This window comes from Taudactylus pleione, unplaced genomic scaffold (assembly GCF_031769625.1).
Source record: "Taudactylus pleione unplaced genomic scaffold, aTauple2 ptg000316l, whole genome shotgun sequence".
NCBI lineage: Eukaryota > Metazoa > Chordata > Amphibia > Anura > Myobatrachidae > Taudactylus > Taudactylus pleione.
Window position 1 is genome coordinate 5,064,353 of NW_028284717.1, and position 19,435 is coordinate 5,083,787.

General features: G+C 42.0%; 1 protein-coding gene across 2 annotated transcripts in view; it reads left to right on the plus strand.

The window, feature by feature from the left end:
* Positions 1-698: 698 nt before the first annotated feature.
* The window catches only part of GBE1 (1,4-alpha-glucan branching enzyme 1), a 198,009-nt gene continuing 179,272 nt past the window's right edge, over positions 699-19,435 (plus strand). For both annotated transcript variants that reach the window (XM_088442724.1, XM_088442725.1), the window contains exons 1-2: positions 699-790; positions 1,382-1,504. In XM_088442724.1, coding sequence (XP_088298850.1) covers positions 777-790; positions 1,382-1,504 — 137 coding nt within the window. In that variant the 5' untranslated portion in view covers positions 699-776. The remainder of the gene's footprint in view (positions 791-1,381; positions 1,505-19,435) is intronic.

The following is a 19,435-nucleotide window of genomic DNA, read 5'->3' on the forward strand; positions in this document are numbered from 1 at the left end:
GCAGATCAGTCAATTATTGGGCTTCTGAGTAACCCTATGGTTGCCGGAACTTAGACGCTGGAGACTTTTCACTGTGTAATGGATCGCAGTCGCCCCGAAAAACGGTCGCGAAACTCCACCATTTGAGTCGCTACCTCCCTGTTGCTGCCCACAAACCTGCATGTCAACCAATTTGCGAATTAATTCTCACCGAGAGCGACGTCGGTAATGAAACTTGACGCATGTGCATTGCGGCTCAGATGCATGCGCAGAGCCACCGATAATCGCTCAATTGCATTGTGTCCATTTCTGAATCAGGCTGTATGTGTGTAGAAAAGTTATGTGTGTCACTATACACACTATGAAATACAGGATACCAGTGATTGTTACAGTGAAATAACTGTATTGCATGCATTTTACATTAGTAGCATGCTTTTAGCTAATCTCATTATAGCACCATATACAAATCACTGTCTAACAGCTTTTAACACACACAAACAATAATAAAGCCCATGTGTGAACAGAGATCATCAGCAGCACCAGCACGTAGTAGCCCCAATGAGCTGGCACGTGAGGGGGCATCACCAGCTTGACCCAGTACGGTTTCAGATAGGGAACTTGCTTGGCTGTCAGCCCTGGACGCTGATTGGGCAGAGGCGGTCACCTGATTACAGAATCAGGAAGTGGATGGTGTAATCATGTAAAGGGCTGCATGTGGGAGGGGGAGCAGTCAGCAGTGACAGCAGCACGTCCTCAGCCTGAGCCTGGGGTTTCACACACTGCTTCTGCTGATCAGCATGGAGGACACAGGGTGAGAGCAATGTTATACTGTATAAGGGTGAGTATCCAGCTGCAGTACAGTATGTTTGCAAGCCTGTGCTGCATATATACTGCACTATATTTGGATACTCATCTTTCAGCTGCATGTATCAGGTTTAGCACGCAGTTGTGTTATTCATCCCTCTTGTGACACCATTTTCACATTTATTATTTGTAAAATACTAAACTTGTGAGCATACAACATTGCTCTCACATTATCTCTTTTATTATGTATTTATGTTTTTGCTGTGCAGTATATGTTTGATCATTTAAACTAAGTTTATTTGATTTGGATATCCACTTACTGTGTGTCATTTTCCAGTAATGCAATATTATTAGAATGATGTTGCATTGTATTTAAAGCTGGTGACTTGAAGCATAAATACATATGGTGTGTAAAAAGTGCCTGGCTGTCACAGGATGTGTGTCAGGGGCTGTGCTTTCTGTCAAGGTGATACAGGGTCACAGACATGACAGGGTACGTTGTACGTCTGGTCTGTGGCAGCCAATCTTAATTTAGTAAATCCCATTGAAATGGAAAATTCCTGAAATAAAGGCAGACTTGTGTCTCTGTTGCTTCTAGTGTCCATTGCAGTGGGATGGATGTCAGCATGACTGACAATGAAGCAGTGCTGATTCCAGAACTGTACAAGTTGTTGGAGCAGGACCCTTACCTCAAGCCCTTCAAGAAAGACTTCCAGAGGAGGTAGAGTAACACTATTCATGGCCCCATCAGCCTCTTCAGTTGTGTGTTGTAATTGTGGCACGTGGATCATGTGGCTTCTTTGTAGCCAGACAACATGAGTGGCAGTCGTTTGTCACCCCAGCTGCTGTCGCCCTAAAATTCAGAAACTACAGATTGCACTTTGTAGATCAGTGCTGGTGGAGCCTGATAGTGCTGCATATTCTGTGGCCCAGGCCCTGCGTTTATTACTGTGATGTACTCATTTCATTCATAGGCTTGGCAGCAATTTATTTATTTAACATCTAATAAACACAGCCATTATCAATAGTACCTGGACTTGCACCCACCACATGCTGAGTGCGAAAGAGCCGTCAGAAACCAGCATCTCACCACCTTCCGCATACCATGGGATATATTTACTAAAGTGCGGGTTTTTAGAAGTGGAGATGTTGCCCATAGCAACCAATCAGATTCTACTTAACATTTAAATATCCATTCTAGAAGATAATAGGTAGAATCTGATTGGATGCTATGGGCAACATCTCCACTTTTAAAAACCCACACTTTTAGTAAATATACCCATGACTCTCCTACTAGATGGGAGAGATCTCTGTGTTTGCAAGGTCACCACTCAGAAATACCCATTTCACAGATAGTACAGTGCGTAGAAGGATGGATCAATCCGTATGCCCTAGCGAACTCTGCCTATGTTCTTAAAGCTGATTTGGCGTATTGCTTAGTCGCCAGTTTCTTTCTTTGGCTCATCTGCTGTATGCTACAATCTGTGGGAACTCTGGGGGTCATTCAGACCCGCTCGCAAGCGGGTCGATGTTCCCCAATGCGCATGACGGAGGGAGCTCCGTCGTGCGCATGCGCGAGACCCGGAAAGCGACGGGCTTTCCATCGCTCCGGGTCTCGCACCAAAGGGGGCGTGCTGTCGATGTTGATTGACAGCACGCCCCCTTTGGTGGGCGTGCCATGTGTGTGCCTGCCAGACGGAGGCGTTCCCATGGGAACGCCTACCGTCTGAAGCCGGCCCCACTGACATCACTAGTGATGTCAGTGGGAGTGATTTTGGCTCTGATAGAGCCAAAATCACTCCAGGGCTTGTGGCAGGGAGACCCTACCGCAGGGTCTCCGTCGCAAGTCCGATGGTCGTGATGGTCAAGAACATCGCGACCATCTTTTTGGCCGCTCGCATATGCTGTGGGTGGTCACCCACAGCTATACGAGCGGCCAGGAGGCCGCTCCATTTTCATGGAGGAGGGCCCTGATTCAGAGCGGGCACTCTGGTCAGAGCGTTCGGCTCTGAATCAGGCCCTTTGTCCGTACGGCCATTTGCGGCTGATTCAGAACCAGCCCCGCATTATCCAGCACATTACAGAGAATTTTTAGTAATTCACATAAATCCCTGCCCCAGCGGAGCCTATAATCTATGTCCGCTATTATTAATTTGTCAGTAGCAAATTAACCTACTGGAATGTTTTGGGCTAGGATGGGCATAGGTGTCCATCTCTAGGGCTGAAATGAATTGTACCCTAATGATGTGGATGGTCTATACAGAGCAATATCAGTATTCGGCAGTATGTAGAGTGCAACAATTAATTCCTCTAACCCAGAGGTTCCCAAACTCTGTCTTCAAGGCACCCTAACAGTCCAGGTTTTAAGGATATCCATGCTCAACCACAGGTGATTTAATTAGTACCTCATTCAATTTGCTTTAACAACCTGTGCTCAACCATGGATATCTCTAAAACCTGAACTGTTGGGGAGCCTTGAGGACCGCTTCACATTTTAGCTACGGTCAAACTTACAGTACTTGTACCCAAGTATTTACTTTGTATAGATTCAAGGGTTTCTTCAGTTTTGTTAAATAAAATCAGAGGTTCCCAAGCTCCATCATTACAGTCCATGTTTTAAGGATATGCATGCTTGAGCACAGGTGTGCCTCACTCAGTTTGATTGAACCGTCTTGATTCAAGCATTGATATTCTTAAAACCTGCACTATAATGGCAGAGTTAGGGAAGCTCTGGCTCAAATTAACACTGACATATTAAGCAATACTATACTTAGATATATTACTCAGATAAGAAGAGGATATTTTGATTGATACAGTACTTGATATTAACAAATACACTGTAAGGGATACTTGGAAAACCTTTGTCAATAAATGGGTGTAAATGCAGAACTGCATAAAGTATAAAAAAAAACCACAACTTTTATTTTTTCTTCTTCTGTATTACCCCTTTAAAAACAATTTTACGTTAATTGCGCCTATAGCGGTTTTCTCTCAATGACAATAATTTTTTTTAAAGTTGCAGGGTCCCCTGAATAGGATAATTAATTGATATGAAGTTGGTAAATAAGTTGCGCACTACAGTATGTGATATTTTTGACTTGTATTATGACTTATTTTTCGGTCATATGAAAATTGTAGCAGTGCACAAATCAACTTAATATTATTGTCATTGCATTGTCCTACTTTACATCCTTGTAGCTTTCAGAAGTAAAAACCAAACTATTCTAATTCAGCAGGCATTGTGATTTTGGGCACCATATCTGTCCCCCATTTACTTCTCACAGTGGGGACTGTCAAAAAACTGAAAGTACATCACTATTGTCATTTTTTCCCATGTTTACTTTTCTACTCTATATGCAAAGAACTTGCTGTTTTATCCCATTGCGACCTGGCAAGATAAACGTAGTAGTATGTCTGATTCACCTGAAACAGTGTCAGACTTTAACATTTATTAAAAAACATAACAAAAACAAGAAACCACTTCATTCACTGCTACTCTGCGGAAAGTGTGGCCAAAACATGAAGACCCCTGAAAGCTATAAGAGATTCTGCTGAATACCGGCAATTTCTTAGATCTACAGTAACTTGTATTTTATGGTAGCTGAAATGTCAACTGTTATTTCCAGATTCCCATGTATTTTACATGCTAGATTACAGGAGAAATCTGCACCACGTGAGTTTTGTTTACTTAAATAGTTATCATTACTAACTGGACATCACCAATAGTAAATGGACCCGGTATACGCTGAAACACCTCAGTCTGCCCCGTCTCGCCTTGCTCCCCTCTCTGTCCTCCCCTTATACTTACCCCTTTCCAGCAACGGGTTCTATTCCTAACCGGCTAGGTCTGTCCCTCTACAGATGTGTCCTTATACATCTTTGCTGCAGCCGCGCCAAAGAGCCCCTCTTGGCGTGCAGGTCCTGTGAGGCTCTGCTAACGTTGGGCCCTTTTTTTGCGTCTTTTCTGCTGAAAATGCGTCTACATCACAATACGATGTAGACTGTGTCGCATCACATTGCGACTTAGACGCATTTTCGGTGGCAAAAAAAGATGCCCAACGCTAGCAGAGTACCTCACTCACACCAGGCAACGTCGATCTGCGTGGCGTATTGAGGCTAGATGTATAGGACACATCTGTACATCACCAGTTTTATTCACTATGGGACCCGGCATACTGTAAGCTGGATCACCTCAGTCTGCCCCCGCTCCGCCCCGTCCAAAAATTGTTCCCCTCTCTGCCCGTCCCTTATATTTACCCCTTTCGAACAGCGGGTTCTTCTCCTATACAGATACAGATGCGGCCATTTAGTTTGTTGGTGATCGTGGCACAAACGTGCCCGCGAATCGCGCTATGCGCCACACTACGCTGTGGCGCGTCCCCGATCGCGGGATTGCATCTCCATTCAAACCTATGGAGAGGCACTCGCGTGTCCCCAATCGCGGGAGTGTATCTTCATAGGATTGAATGGAGATGTTATTGCACGCATGGCGCGACTCGCTGCACTATGAGCAACAATGCAGCTGGGCCCATCTGTAGGTCTGTTCCCCGTCTACATAGCAGTGGGAACCATTGCGGCTCCCACTGCGCATACATGTTGGAGCCTGGACAGACCTTAGAGTTATTATATAGTTTATAATGCTCTCGGGGCCTGATTCAGTATTGATTGCAAGTGCAGCTACGGACACATATCGAGCGATTGTTTGCCATCGTGCATGTTTATAAGCTGCACTGCGCATGCACAGCGATCGTACTGCGATTACGGACGCACAGAGGGGCCCATTGCAGAGTGAGTGACATGATGTCAGCGTTTGGGGGAGTGGTCGGTGAAACGCAGGCGTGCCTGTCCCCTTGAACATTGTTTCCTGGGCGTGCATAAATTAGGTACTGCGGCTGCCATCTGCGTGCGAGGAGACTTGCAGTGTCTGCAGATGGTCGGACCTGCTGTAAATGCTGCGTGGGTGTCGATGGTATCGATGTTTACACATAAGAGCGAGATTGGACAGATATGAGAAAACGGCAGTGGGTAGGTATTTGCATATTATAGCAGCTGCGATCGCACTTCCGATCCATAGTGCATCAGGCCCTCAGAACGGATGAGGTTGTGTCACTGTAAAGCCAAAAGAACACTTCACAGTTTCAATAGGAAACACTGTTTCCTTGTGACATTGATACCTTGCAATCTGGGGACATGCAGCTGTCTTACAGCTTTCCTAGAACTCGTCTGCATGCTTTCCGTAAAGTTCCCTAGTATAAAGTAAATGGAGGGAGACCGCTGCACTGGGAAAACCTGTCTCGAGGGAGGGATTTTCACCAATGTACAAATCTGGAGGACCAACTCTCCCAAATGTGTATTACATCCTTCGCGGCTACCTCTTTTGCACCTCACTTTCATGCAAAAATGATAAATAATAATGGGTGCATGGAGCATTAAGGAAAGTGTCATTTTTTTATATTTTTTTGTTTTATGACTGTGTTGATAATAGCGTGATGCAACATTTGCTAACAGCTTTAGATATTACAACATCCGATTGCAAAAGTGATGGAACAGTAAATCGGCTGTCATTGACCTCAACATTTGTGATCCTTTAAATGTTTGTTTGTGCAGTCTTGTGATATATACAGGTTGAGTCTCCCATATTCAAATATTCTGAAATACAGAATATTCTAAAATATGGAACTTATTGAGCACGACTGAGATAGTGACACCTTTGTTTTCTGTACACAAATTTGTGTTTAAGGCACAAAATTATTAAAAATATTGGATAAAATAACCTACAGGCTGTGTGTACAAAGTGTATATGAAACATAAATGCATTATGTGTTTAGACTTGGTTCCCATCCCCTAGAAGGTATACAAATATTCCAAAAAAACACTTCTGGTCCCATGCACGTGTGTGTGTGTGTGTGTGTCTATCTAGCCACACAACACGACGGCACTCGTGAAGATTCTATATCCAAAAACAAGATCTAGGACACAAATACTTGTGTTCAGCGTTTCATGATATAAATCATTTAGTCAGGAACAAGTATAAAGAACAGTTACATACCTTTTAATATAGCAACATAGATAAACCCCGTGCACCATGCAAACCACCACAGCTGAGGTTGCGATGACATAATAGAGGCGCACCCATAGCGAGCGCCGGCGTCTTTGCAGACCCAGCTGGGCGGAAGTGTACAACCATCACCTAAGAAACAGAGTAACCATAACAACCATGTATGTAGATGCATGTGTATATAGAATCATAACAATGTAGATAACTAGTGGAGATAAAACACAGCCGCAAAAATGACGCCTAAGATGTAAGTAACATACAAACACTGCAGGGCATCACATATACAAAGTCCAAAAGATAAATAATGAAGGAATACATATCAATAAGACACAAATGGATCGCAGAGATCATAATTAGAGCAAAAATCAGAGACAAGGAAAAGGCAGATAATGAATATTACAAGCAGCATGCAAATGATAAATATTCATTTAAACCCAAAGGAGCCACAGTTTGCAATTCATGAATTCAAAAAGCCTCCCTGCACAATAAGGCCCTTCCTCTGTCACCCCCACGTAAACTAGGGGCTATCCAGTCAATCATTTTGTATTTGAGGCTAGCCAAATTGTGGCGGTGTTCCTTAAAATGTCTGGCCACAGGTAAATCTGAATTTTTTTTCTCCTTACAACGCTTGTCTTATCGAGGAGCGATGCAATGCCATCCTCTCCTTAAACATTCTAGTGCTCTTACCTACATACATATGACCACAAGGACACTTAGGGCGGAATTCAATTATTTCTAGCCGCTATCGCGCCCGACGGAGCTATTCTATTCTTGCTCCTGTCGGGTGCGATCAGCTGCCAGCGCTACATTTCAGCTCGCACCCCCTGGGGGATGAGAGCTGAAATGTGCGAAAAGTGACATGTTTGGGCGCCCAAACATCACTTTTCGCGATCGCGCCCAGCACTTTGGTTGGGTTTAGCTGCTTTACGCGGCTAAACCTGACCTCTATGGGCGCGATCAGTGCGAACATCTTGGACAATTGTATAGCGGCCCGCGATCTCCTGTCACTTTGGACGGGAGATGCGGGCCGCGAATACAATTGAATTCCGCCCTTAATGTAATAAATCACATTTCGAGTTGTGCAAGTTAGAGGGTACCTTATTTTATATCTCTTACCCGATCTTGGATGGGTAAACGAATCACCCACGTCAAGATAGATGCAGGTAGTGCAAAATTGTAAAGCAATGCGAGTTGATGTTTGTACAGCTTGTGAACTTCTTTACTTCCAGCCCTGAAGAAGGTATCTAACAGGCCGAAACGTTGGCACACACTACTTCACACTTTTGTGGATTAAACTTGAATTTTGATAGAATAGATTCCACAAGTCTTCAATCATCATGTTAGTGTTACAAGCCGCCGCACTGCGAATGCAGGATGAGATGAACACCGGACAAGCGTACGCTGAAACTCCTCCCACCTCCTGTCCTTCATTCTGGGATCGTTCTGGATTGGCTCCTGCATCTATTTCCTTCTGGTGTGAACGCTGCTCCGATGCCGGTGATAGCGTTTCACGTGTTTCCAGTTCTGGCTAAGTCTCCTGTTTTCCAGTCGAGTACCCAGTTGTCCTGTCAGTTTTGTTTTTTGCCTGCCGTTTGTGCGGGAAGCAGTCGGGAAGCCGGCGGTTGCAATGCCGACTACTGGCTTCCCAGCTGCTTAATCCGGTGCCCGGCATCCTGATGGCTGTACATAGAACTTTGAGACTACCGGAGCCGATAATGTATTAGACGTATCTGCGGACACTTTTCCCTACGGCCTCTGTGTTCTGCTTACAACCTTATGCTAATAGAAGTATCCGTCCCTATATGCCAAGTATCAATGCACATGCATTTTTTTTCATCCGTCATCATTAATATTGGGACTTGCACCTACCCTGTGCGGGGTGCAGAAGATCTGCCTAAAACAGGCGTCCCATCTATGTCCGCATGCTACGAATTAGCATGAAAGTCAACCTACACACCCACAACACTTCCATGAGACAGATCAACTCTGTTTTATCACGTTGTCACCCACAAATGTAGTTACCGCTAGATACACCCATTTCGCGGAAAGAGTGGTCCGTGAACAAACAGACCCATCTGCCCACACGCAGTCCTGTGCATGCGCAGTCTGCAATAGTTTTCTACTGGGTATGCGCAGTTTACATATATCTGCATGATCTGTTGGCATTTCCAGTTGCGCCTGAGTCAGGAATAGGTCCATACAGTGTAATGTGAGGGGAATTCAGCTACACTGGGTCATCCCTTCATTGAACTTTCAATGGTATGATGTTTGTAGCAAGTTCATTTTCCCTCTCCACCAGACAAAGGTCATGATCTTGGCTACTACATGGTGTTCTCATTGTAAGAATGTTAGATGACAAAGTAGATACTGTATGCAGCCATTCTAAAAATATTGTCTTGCATTCTTCCCACCTCGCATAATTGCTGTTGATCCTTGCTTGGATCTATGACCAGGCATATTCCATTTATATATGACACTGCTGTCTGCTTTTGTAAATAGCAAGCAGCTGGTAGCTTTTATAATTGGATCAGAAACCAAATTAAACGATTATGACACACTGGACTATGTTTTCGAAGTGCTGACTTGGAGCTGGAAATTTAAAGCAGCACTAGCATTCCATGTGAAGCATGGTGTGCTTTACCCTGAATGTTATTGCCGCTTTAAATGTTCAGCTCCAACCCACTGAGAAGCTTCATATACATAGCACATTGATTTAAACCAGCTTATTTTGAATTAACCTCTATCTGGACATATCGGTATAAGGACCATACATTATTTTAAACATATACATGAGGACAATACTACATTGGTAAAATCATTTTTTGGTATGGTTTTATGCTTTAGGCATATCGCTGCTCTGCAGTATTGTAGAACTACACATTTTGTTGAAACCGATACATAAGTACCTACAGTATATTTCTATAATTGCTATATGCAATGAAAAAATGTGTTCGATTAAATCATCACATAATATCTCAATATCAAGGTTAATATACTGTCATGAAAATAAGGCAATTTAACAGCCAGAAATAATTCTCTTTTCAACGTGATTCCGTTACCGAAGAAGGTTAGTCAGACTTTGAAATATTATTTCAAAATTCAGTTTTTTTCATATTAAATATGTAAATACAAGCTCATTTTGAAAAGGACATGGTCGTAACATTTTTTCCAGGCTGTAATTTGAGGTGATAGAATCTCCATATTTGTGATTACAGGATCACATTAAGTTGCTCCTTTTAATCAGGAAACAGTTCCAGGGCTGCCAACAGCTTTGTCGGGTACTGGGAGACATCCTCCTTACAAAAAAAGAAAAATCCAATATCTTCGTGGCTGCACGGGGGTGCCGGTGTCAGGGGGCGTGCGATTGCTCTTCATGCATATAACGCAGGGAGAGAGAGGACTTAAAGCTGCTGCAGCAGCCTCTCTCCATAGCCCATCACACAGCAACAGCCTCTCTCCATAGCCCATCACACAGCAGCATGTGTGCTGGGCTGGGGAGGGAGGCTGATGCAGGAGCAGCGAATCCTTTTTCTCACTGCCCGAAGTACCGCATCGGGTACAGGGGTAGCAACACCCTAATATCAATAATAGGGACAATATTATTTTAGTCCTCCAGTTCCAGAGGCTCAGTAAATGCTTGATTAGTCTTGATTTTGTTTTGAATGTACCTATTTGTAACTATTATTTTTGATTTCTTTAATAAATCTATATTTGTATGTTTGTCAACTTTTTCAAGTATTGAGCCATGTTGATAAGGTTCAAATTTGTGTAATTTTGTCCTTAAATACAGTATTTTATAGTAGGCAGCAAACACATTGTAATCTGTACACTCTACCATGCTCATTACCCACTCGGTGATTCCATTACCAGAGTCTGGTGATTCCGTTACTTCTTAAAAAATGTCTTCAGGTTACACAGGTTGTCATACTTTTACCAAATTTACGTAGATATATCCCCTGGATGTCCCCATATTGCAATAAAATTGTGAAATTCTAGAATTCATTCTGGAAGCTGAGTGTATCAATTTTGTGTACACACAAATAATAACATGTCTCATGAATGGTAATTTTGTTACTTGTTAAGTAGGCTGATTTATCAAGAATAACTTACACATAACTTACACAAGATAGCACTTAAGCTATTCTGATAGTGTCATATATGGGGTTTATTGTGGGCTGTTGGGTTATAATGATTTGTCTACACTAGTGGTGGCAGTTGTATAATGATTCAGTTACTGGTGGAATTGCCCATACGTGGATTGTTACCATTTTACTAATTTGGATTACAGACATGATCATATATTTTGGCGTTTTACAATGATCATGTATTATTCACAACGTAATCATTATCGGTGTTGTGTTTTTTTTTAATTTCTACTACAAGTTTAACACCATATATAATTAACAGTATTATCACAAGCTGTCAGTCAGGTGATCTTGAAGCAGGTCTAGCAGCACTGGTCCTCGTAGTGTGTGCTTGCTATTCCGGTGCCTCATTGAACATCTTAGAGCGTGTGCTTGGCTTTGATATCCTCCTTTGTGTTGTCCCACTAAGCTCTATACTGTAGGGTGGGAACGCCGCTTCTAGGGAAGTTTGAAGTTGCATTCATGTGACCGTTGATGTTAGTATTTGGCTCACATCCTGTACTCCTCCTCCCCCTTTGTTCCAAGCTAATTTGACTACTCTCACCATCTGTTCCTTTTGGCGCTGCTATTTTGATTTCTGGTTTGGCCTACTCTCTGGATCTGCTCCTCTTGCACCACATCTGTGTGTCCTGGTTCTGACCTGTGGGCTGTTGATGAGTCCATAATTTTCCCCAAACTAGAGCTCTTCATAGCTTTACCAGCTGTCACACTAGGTTTACCTGACAGAGGTCTGTGACCTGTGTGCTGGATGCAGCGAAGCCCTGTGTGTTGTTCTCCACGGCATTGTTCTGTATAGCGCCAATCCTAGTTGGCAGAACTCAATCCATTTTATCCATGGAATTTTGTGACCGAATACTCTGGCCCATGAATGGGTTCTGTTAGTAACCTGTTGCCTAAGGGTTTTCTCCAGTATCCTATAAGTAGGGGGGACAAGCAGGAGTATTATCCTGCTCATATCATGGGTCTGCAGACTTTAGTTCAGCATGTGGATGGCGTCCAGTCCATCTTGGTTACTCCACATCCATCTTTGCTTTTATAGAGTTGTCGTGTGACTTTTCTGGAAGTATGCAGTTGCTGTCATCTGACTACTGATGTCAGACTGGCACCAAATTCAAACAACTCAGCTGCTGCTTCAGTGCTTCTGGCTGGTAATCCATCTCAGCTTTGCACACCTAATCCTCCAAAGTTTTATGGGGATCCAATGACTTACAGAGAATTCCTTTTATCAGTGCTCCATCCAGCTTGAACTTCAGGCTACAAATTTCCTGCCAGAGTAGGCTAAAGTAGCCTGTATAATTTTGTTTGATGGGATAAACTCTGGTGTAAGCCTGTCCATTGTGGGAACATGATGATCTGCTTCTGTTACAATAGTTATGCTTTCCTGGACACTTCCAGAAATTTTTAGATGAACCCGGCCAAGTGACGTCACCGCTATCAGTACTTAAACATACCATGGGGCAGTACTTTTCCATGCAAAGTCTTAATTGGTGTCCATGGATCTGTGACTTTCCTTGAATGAGCTCACCTTTCACTGTGTCAAAGTCACAAGCCACAAATAAAGTTACGAAAAAGCCATGAGAGGTTTGTAACCTTTTGGAAGTTGAAGGTAGACCTCAAGAGAAAATGAAAATGATGTTATAGGACTGGGTTAGGAAGTGTTGATAAATGTACCAAACATGACTGCCCCACGATTAGTTAGGCTCTCTCATTTCTCGAACATTTGGAACACTTTGTCTGCAAAACGAGAACAAAAAATGTTTTTGACCTCTCTTCTCATTCTTCAAGAGTGAGATATGACCTTCCAATTTTCAGATGGTGTGACGGGACAGAGAAAGAGGGAGCCAGTCTTCCCTGAAGCACAGATCTACTTTGACACAGTGAGATATGAGCTCCTTCAAGGAAGGCAATAAGTCCCTGGACACCAATTCAGACTTTGCACTGCAAAGTACTGCCCCATGGTATGGTTTCCCTGTTTTAAGTAGTGATATGGGTGACGTCACTTGGTCTGGTTCATCTGGCGACATTAACGGATGGTAAAGAAACATGTTGGACAGCTTTTGGGCACCATCCAGATACATACACACTTTTACATACTATGGCCAAGTCATCCACCTAACCTTCAGTCGTCTGGAGCTCCTGGCTCACACTTACCATCAGACGCTTGTCATATGCTGGCTGTATCACGCTGTCTCTGCTGCAATTCACATCAGCAGTTTTCAGGATTTTTCTTGGAGAAATCTGGAATATTCTCCTAATATGAGACTGGTTTCCAGATTACAGTGCCATAATATGATTGGTTAACATCCAGAGACTGTCTTAATCCATTACCAGGACTTTAATTATACTTATACCAACAGTCCATTTATACATACTGGAAGGCTTTCTGCAGAAAATGTGTTCAGGTTGTTAATCACCATTTTACTCAATATATTTTATATTCATTATTATTTTTATTAATCAAATACATTGTTTTTTTATGGCTGTCTCAGATTTAATGTCTTTATTTATAGTTATAGACACTCTAGCACTGTCCACATATTTAGTTTTTGTATCCCTGTGTGGGTTCAACAGGTGAGTCCTCTTGTTCAGAATTCACTCTTTCCTCTTCCGTATTGATGCTTCTCAGTTGTTTTCAGTAAGCACGACATGAAAGAACTTCCCTCCCACCAGGAGTTGGACTGCCAATTGATTTACTACTTGGGAATACCTCCTCAAGGATGAGTATACCCTATATGTCTGCCCCAAAACCATAACTGAGTATATTCAGAAGAGTTTGGAATGGGGATTCATCTGTAAATCTCATTCTCCTGCAGGAGCAGAATTTTCTTTGTGACAAAGAAGAATTGGGGACTAAGAACCTGCATCGATTATCATGGATTAAATGTACTCACATTTATGGATCACTATCCCGTGCCTCTAATTTCAGACCTTTTAGATTGAATCAAGTACAGTCACAACATCAGATTTACGAGGTGCTTATAAACTTATCAGAATTAGACTAGGGGATAAATAGGGTTAGGTGCGGGATGCCGGTGCTCTGGATCCTGGCGGTCAGAATCCCGATGCCGGCATCTTGACAGGGTTAGTAAACCGACACTTGTCGGTCAGTATCCTAGCCCTCTCCCTACCCTAAACCTCCCTCCCCTAACTGCAGTACTTACTGTCGAGGTGCCAGTGGTCAGGATGACGGTGCCGGCATCTTGACTGTTGGGATATTGACTGGATCCCGATAAATTGATGTATCTAGTCGTTTGGTTTCAGTGATGCCCTGGCCATATTCCAAAAAATTTGTAAACTAATTTTTATTTTTTATTTTTAATCTACTGCTTCAATATATAGTAGTTTACCTAGATGACATTTTAATTTCTCCAAGGAATTGACTTCTAAATACATGCAAGGTCCTTACTCACCTGCGTGGGCAATTATCTTTATTCCCAGATAGGGAAATGTGCTTTAGAATAATGTGAGATGCCTGTCTTATGATACATCATTTCAGGCTTTGTCCTTCATATGATTCCTGATAAGTTGACTACTATCAACTGGATTAACAGCTACCCAACGTTTTTTGGGATTCTGTACCTATTACTGACAGTTTAAAAAAATTAATACTCCACTGTGGTGGCTCCCATCACAGCTCTGACCAGGAGGTCTCATGATTCCAAAATTTGGCCTCAAGAAGCCGAGTTTGCTTTCTTGCACTAAAAGCAACTTTTCATCCTTGCTCCTGTTTTGGGACAACCAGATATCAAGTCACCTTTTTTTCCTAGAAACTGATACCTCCACAGTTTGGGGTTTTTCTCTCCCAAAAAGGAATACCTCTGCGAAGTGGCGCTTTGTGGATTCTTTACACAAACTTTTCAGGCCAACAAAAGAATTACACCATAGGAGATAAAGAGGTTCTTCCAATTAAACGGACATTACAGGAATGGCACCATTTGTTTGGGTGAAATTTTATGGTCACAGTCAACACAGAACATAAACACTTACCATATCTTCACCCAGCTCAATGTTTGAATCCATGGCAGCTCAATGATCATTAGGTTTCACTGAAATCAATCTTATGATCACCTTTCAACTCCACTGGCAAATATGCACATGTAAAATTCAACATATAGTAGAGCCCTTCTGTTTTGGATAAGCCACCATGCCAAAAAAGATTCCACCAGGAAAATAATTTATATCCCTTCAGCTATGCCCAAACTTACTGCAGTGGGCCAATGCTGCTTGTTTCTGAGACCACGAGTCAGGAAAACCTTGAAATTGATTGATGGGAGTGGAATTGATTCACAGGAGTTTTAGGTCGCAGTGTATGCGTTCCAAAGTTAAGGACTTTGTGGCTGCATGTTCCATTTGGGCGCAACACAAAACTCCATTCTTGGCATCTTTAGGGTAGTTGCATCCTCTTCTGCTTCCTGCTCGTCCTTGGACTTTCTCCCTTTCATGACTTGACATAATTTGGTTCATAGAGGATCCTTTTTTTTTTTTTTTTTTTTTTTTTTTTTTTTAAGGCATCCCACTTTATTCCTTTAAAAGATTTACCCTCTGTTCTTAAACCAGCAAATCAATAAGTCACCGAAGTTTTCACATTACATTGTTTTCAAAAAGACTTATTCAATGTTCGTGTGGTGTCATTTTGAGCTAAATTCTGGACGGCACTTTTCAAAAGTTTTTATATAAAATCAAGTTTTGTAAAAGAAATTATGCCTTGGCGTTGAATATAGGAAGGTCAAAGTGATGTACAGATGTATCCTCAATGCACCATGTGGCATAAGAGTCGGTATACTGTAGGAAGCACAACGGACCATGGCGTGAAAAAAAGCCATGGCCGCAGCATCATAGCAGACTTGGCCACACACAAGTGTCACATATCAAATTAACTGGTGCAGTCCTGTGAAGCGGTTTGTCTTATCCAATTGCGAATATAATGCATTATTGGGCAACAAAGACTCTGCATTAGGCACGTCACGTAGGGTCTGGTGCGCAGAGAAGGGCTGTTGGACTCTACTGCAGCAATACTTATTGAGGCCACGTCTGTATCTAGCAGTTGCGAAGGATGGCTACAACCACTCAATTTATAAAAGAGACAAAATGGTGTCTACATTAATTACCAACAAGGAGGATAAAATTGACTGACCCTGTCTGTGTGGTCACTTATAATCTCAAGCCACCCTTTGACGAACGTGTTAGCGGTTCTTTGCATAAACCAGCTACTGTGGATATTTACGGTCTTTGATCCCTATCTGTGTCAGGACATGGCCAAGTGAGTACCCCATTTGCTTTGGTCTGTACACGGTACATACAAACACTACTAACAAATTGAAAGAGCATAAGTATCTTTTACGGACTTAACCACCTAAATAGCTGACTGATTTTGCTGTTTTACAGTTGACTATTGTGAAATACTGCTAAAGGGCGCAGACTCTCATCTCTGTAAGGCTGACATATGATTATGTGCCCTGAATGTAACTTGCTTGCTTTACACTTATAAGAAAGACTGATATTTTAACAGGTGTAGTTATAAAAAAAAAAATCCTCATTTATCCATGTGCAATTACATATCTTTTATTGTATTTAGAAAATATTATACTTTTTTTTTACTTTTTATATTTTCCAATGATAAAGCACCATTATTGTGTGTCTGTGCTCTGTGTAAGCCTATAATTCTTCCCTTTGCGTACCATCCCCAGAGTAATGGACAAGCAGAACGAGTGAATTAACACTTACAAAAATTTATAAAAATGCATATATCCGCTAACAAGGATAATTGATTAAATCTGCCACCATGGGTGAATTTGGCAGTAATCTCTTCCATGAGTCCACAGCTTTTTCTCCATTCTTTATCCAGTATGGATTTCATCCTGCCCTGACAGAACTTTAAGATTGTCTGGCTTTACCAATCATTGCTGTTTACAATTTAGTCAAGAACTCTCTAAGCATCTGGAACAATTCTAAGAGAAAATAAAAAGTAACTTCTCATTATAGTACCTTTTGTAGACAAAAAAAGGTGGAGGTTTCCTGCATGACGTACCAGAGTTTGGCAGTCCACTCGTCTACTTCATCTAGAAGTTCCAACTGTGAAATTTGCTACTATATTCACTGGCCATTTCATTGGATCGTGTATAATTTTGCAAGCCATCAATACTGTAGCATTCAGGTTGAATCTTCCATCTACACTCCAAATATAGAATGTCTTCCATGTGTCTCTGCTCAAAAGTCCAGTTATTAACCATGTCTCTTCTGCTAATCCTTCTTTGGCAGTTTTAGTGGACCATCAAGAAAAATATGAGTTAAACCTTTTTATATATCATCATTTCCAATAGAGCCGTTCAGTATGTGACGACCTGGATAATTTTTGGTCTGGAAGACAGATGCTGGATTAAATCCTTTGATGTTCATGCTTCTCAACTTCTTTCAAAGTTCCATAGGACATTTCTATATAAACCTGTGTAAGGTCTCCGATGTCTTACTCCCCTAAGACGGGAGTAATATCACAAGGTGCTGTAGACCGACGTTCTTTTATTTTGTCTGGCCCAATTATTCTACAATACCTGCATCAAACTAGAGCTCTTCTTAGTTTTACCAGCCTGTCACACTAGGTGCCCAGACAGAAGGCCACGACCTGCATACTGGGCACTGCAAAGCCCAAACCCTTAGTGGTGTGTGGCTGGTGAAAACCATTAGTATGTTAGACACCATGACCTTATTCTGGGTAGCGTCAAGATCTCCATCCATTTTTTTTCCCCTGAGATTTTATGGCAGTTATAATGTATTCTGTGCTGTCACAGAGGAACTTTAAATCTAAAGTGACTTTTAATATATCTTTTTATAATACATTAGTTTTCCTCATGCATGTTAAAGGGATATCATAGCTACCTGTTTATACATATAACAATCGCTGCGCAATATTAGTAATGCGATATGCACGTGCTTATTGTAAATACCAGTGTAAGAAAACACCAAACATGAATTTCCCAAGAAGTTGCATTTTCAACCTTTCAAATAATAGATGGATTTTCCTAGAACAGATGAGCATCATATTTAACACTTTTAAACACTTCAGCAAGGGCTAAATTCAATTACCTGGCGGCTACTGCTACCGCTGAAACGGCTGCGCACGATGTGTCTCATTGCTGATTTCAGCTTGTAACCTACGGAGAGCAGAATCATCCACCGTAATTACTCCTATGAGCTCTTAAAAGTTTTAATGGGATAAAATAGGAATAAGGGAATTGCTTCCATAGTAACCATGAATATCAGTGTCAGTCTTTGCACTGACTATAAACTTTCTACCATAGTGTCCCTTTTAAACACAATTTTCTGATGAATGGCCCATTAACATTCCATAAATACCTCTAGGGGCCATATTCAATTAGCGGCGAAAAGTCTGAGGTCGGACTTTTCGCCATCATCACAGGTTTTCCTGGGGATAAAGTAAATGGGTGCGTGCCAGCGTATCCCCGTATTCAATTAGGAATCGGCAAAAACGGGACCCGGCGAAAAGGTAAGTATCAAAGTCCTGTCACTTTTGGGGAAATCAGCCTGTTATCCCCCAAAAGATGATCTGACATGGGGATCACTATGGGTATCTGGGGTTTTTAAACGGTGTCGGCAGGTGCTTTTATGCGTCTTTGAAGATGTGGTGAAGAATACATTTTTTGGGGAAAACAACTACTCCCATCAAATTTGGGGTACATGAAAATGGGTACAAGCATATTTTGAAGTCCCTAAAGTGAACTTTTAAAATTCTTCAAAAATCCACCTGCCGCAACCAACCGCATTCTAAAAAACACCTGCCGCATACTTGGGGACCCCCCCCCCCCAAAGTCTATTTCGCTAGTTTTTAAGTTTGTCCCCCAACTTTTTTTTTTTCACCCCCAAAACGCATTGGGGTGCCCAATGCTACTTTTTTTTTGACACAGATAACTTTTAGGGGACATTACAAGGGTTGCAGGGTACTTTTTTAAAGTCTGCATCCCAAATCTGCACTTTTTTTTCGCCACCTATTCTATGGTGAAAAGTTATCCCCGTTTTTGACAAAGACTTTTCTCACCTGCAAAAAGTCTTTGAAATTGAATATGGGGAAAGGTGAAAATTCCGTCATCGGCGATAAATTATCGTCGATAACAGACTTTTCGCCGCTAATTGAATACAGCCATAGGTCTGTTTAGAGCTGCCTTATTTTTTAATCCCTAGCATGATCTATTTGATTTATCTTTGTACCAAGACTGATCCCCTGTCTCGGACTTCGGAGCAGCAGTTACTCAACTGCAGAGTAATCTTTCTTCTTTCAGGCTCTGCAAGACCTATTACTGATGGCGCACATCACTATGCTGAATAATAACCTCTCTGAGAAAAAGCCAGGGATGCCTGGGAGTTAGTGCTTTCCCCTTCTCACTAAATTGGTTTATATGAAAGGGCTCATAACCACTGAGATTTTTGGATGCGCCTT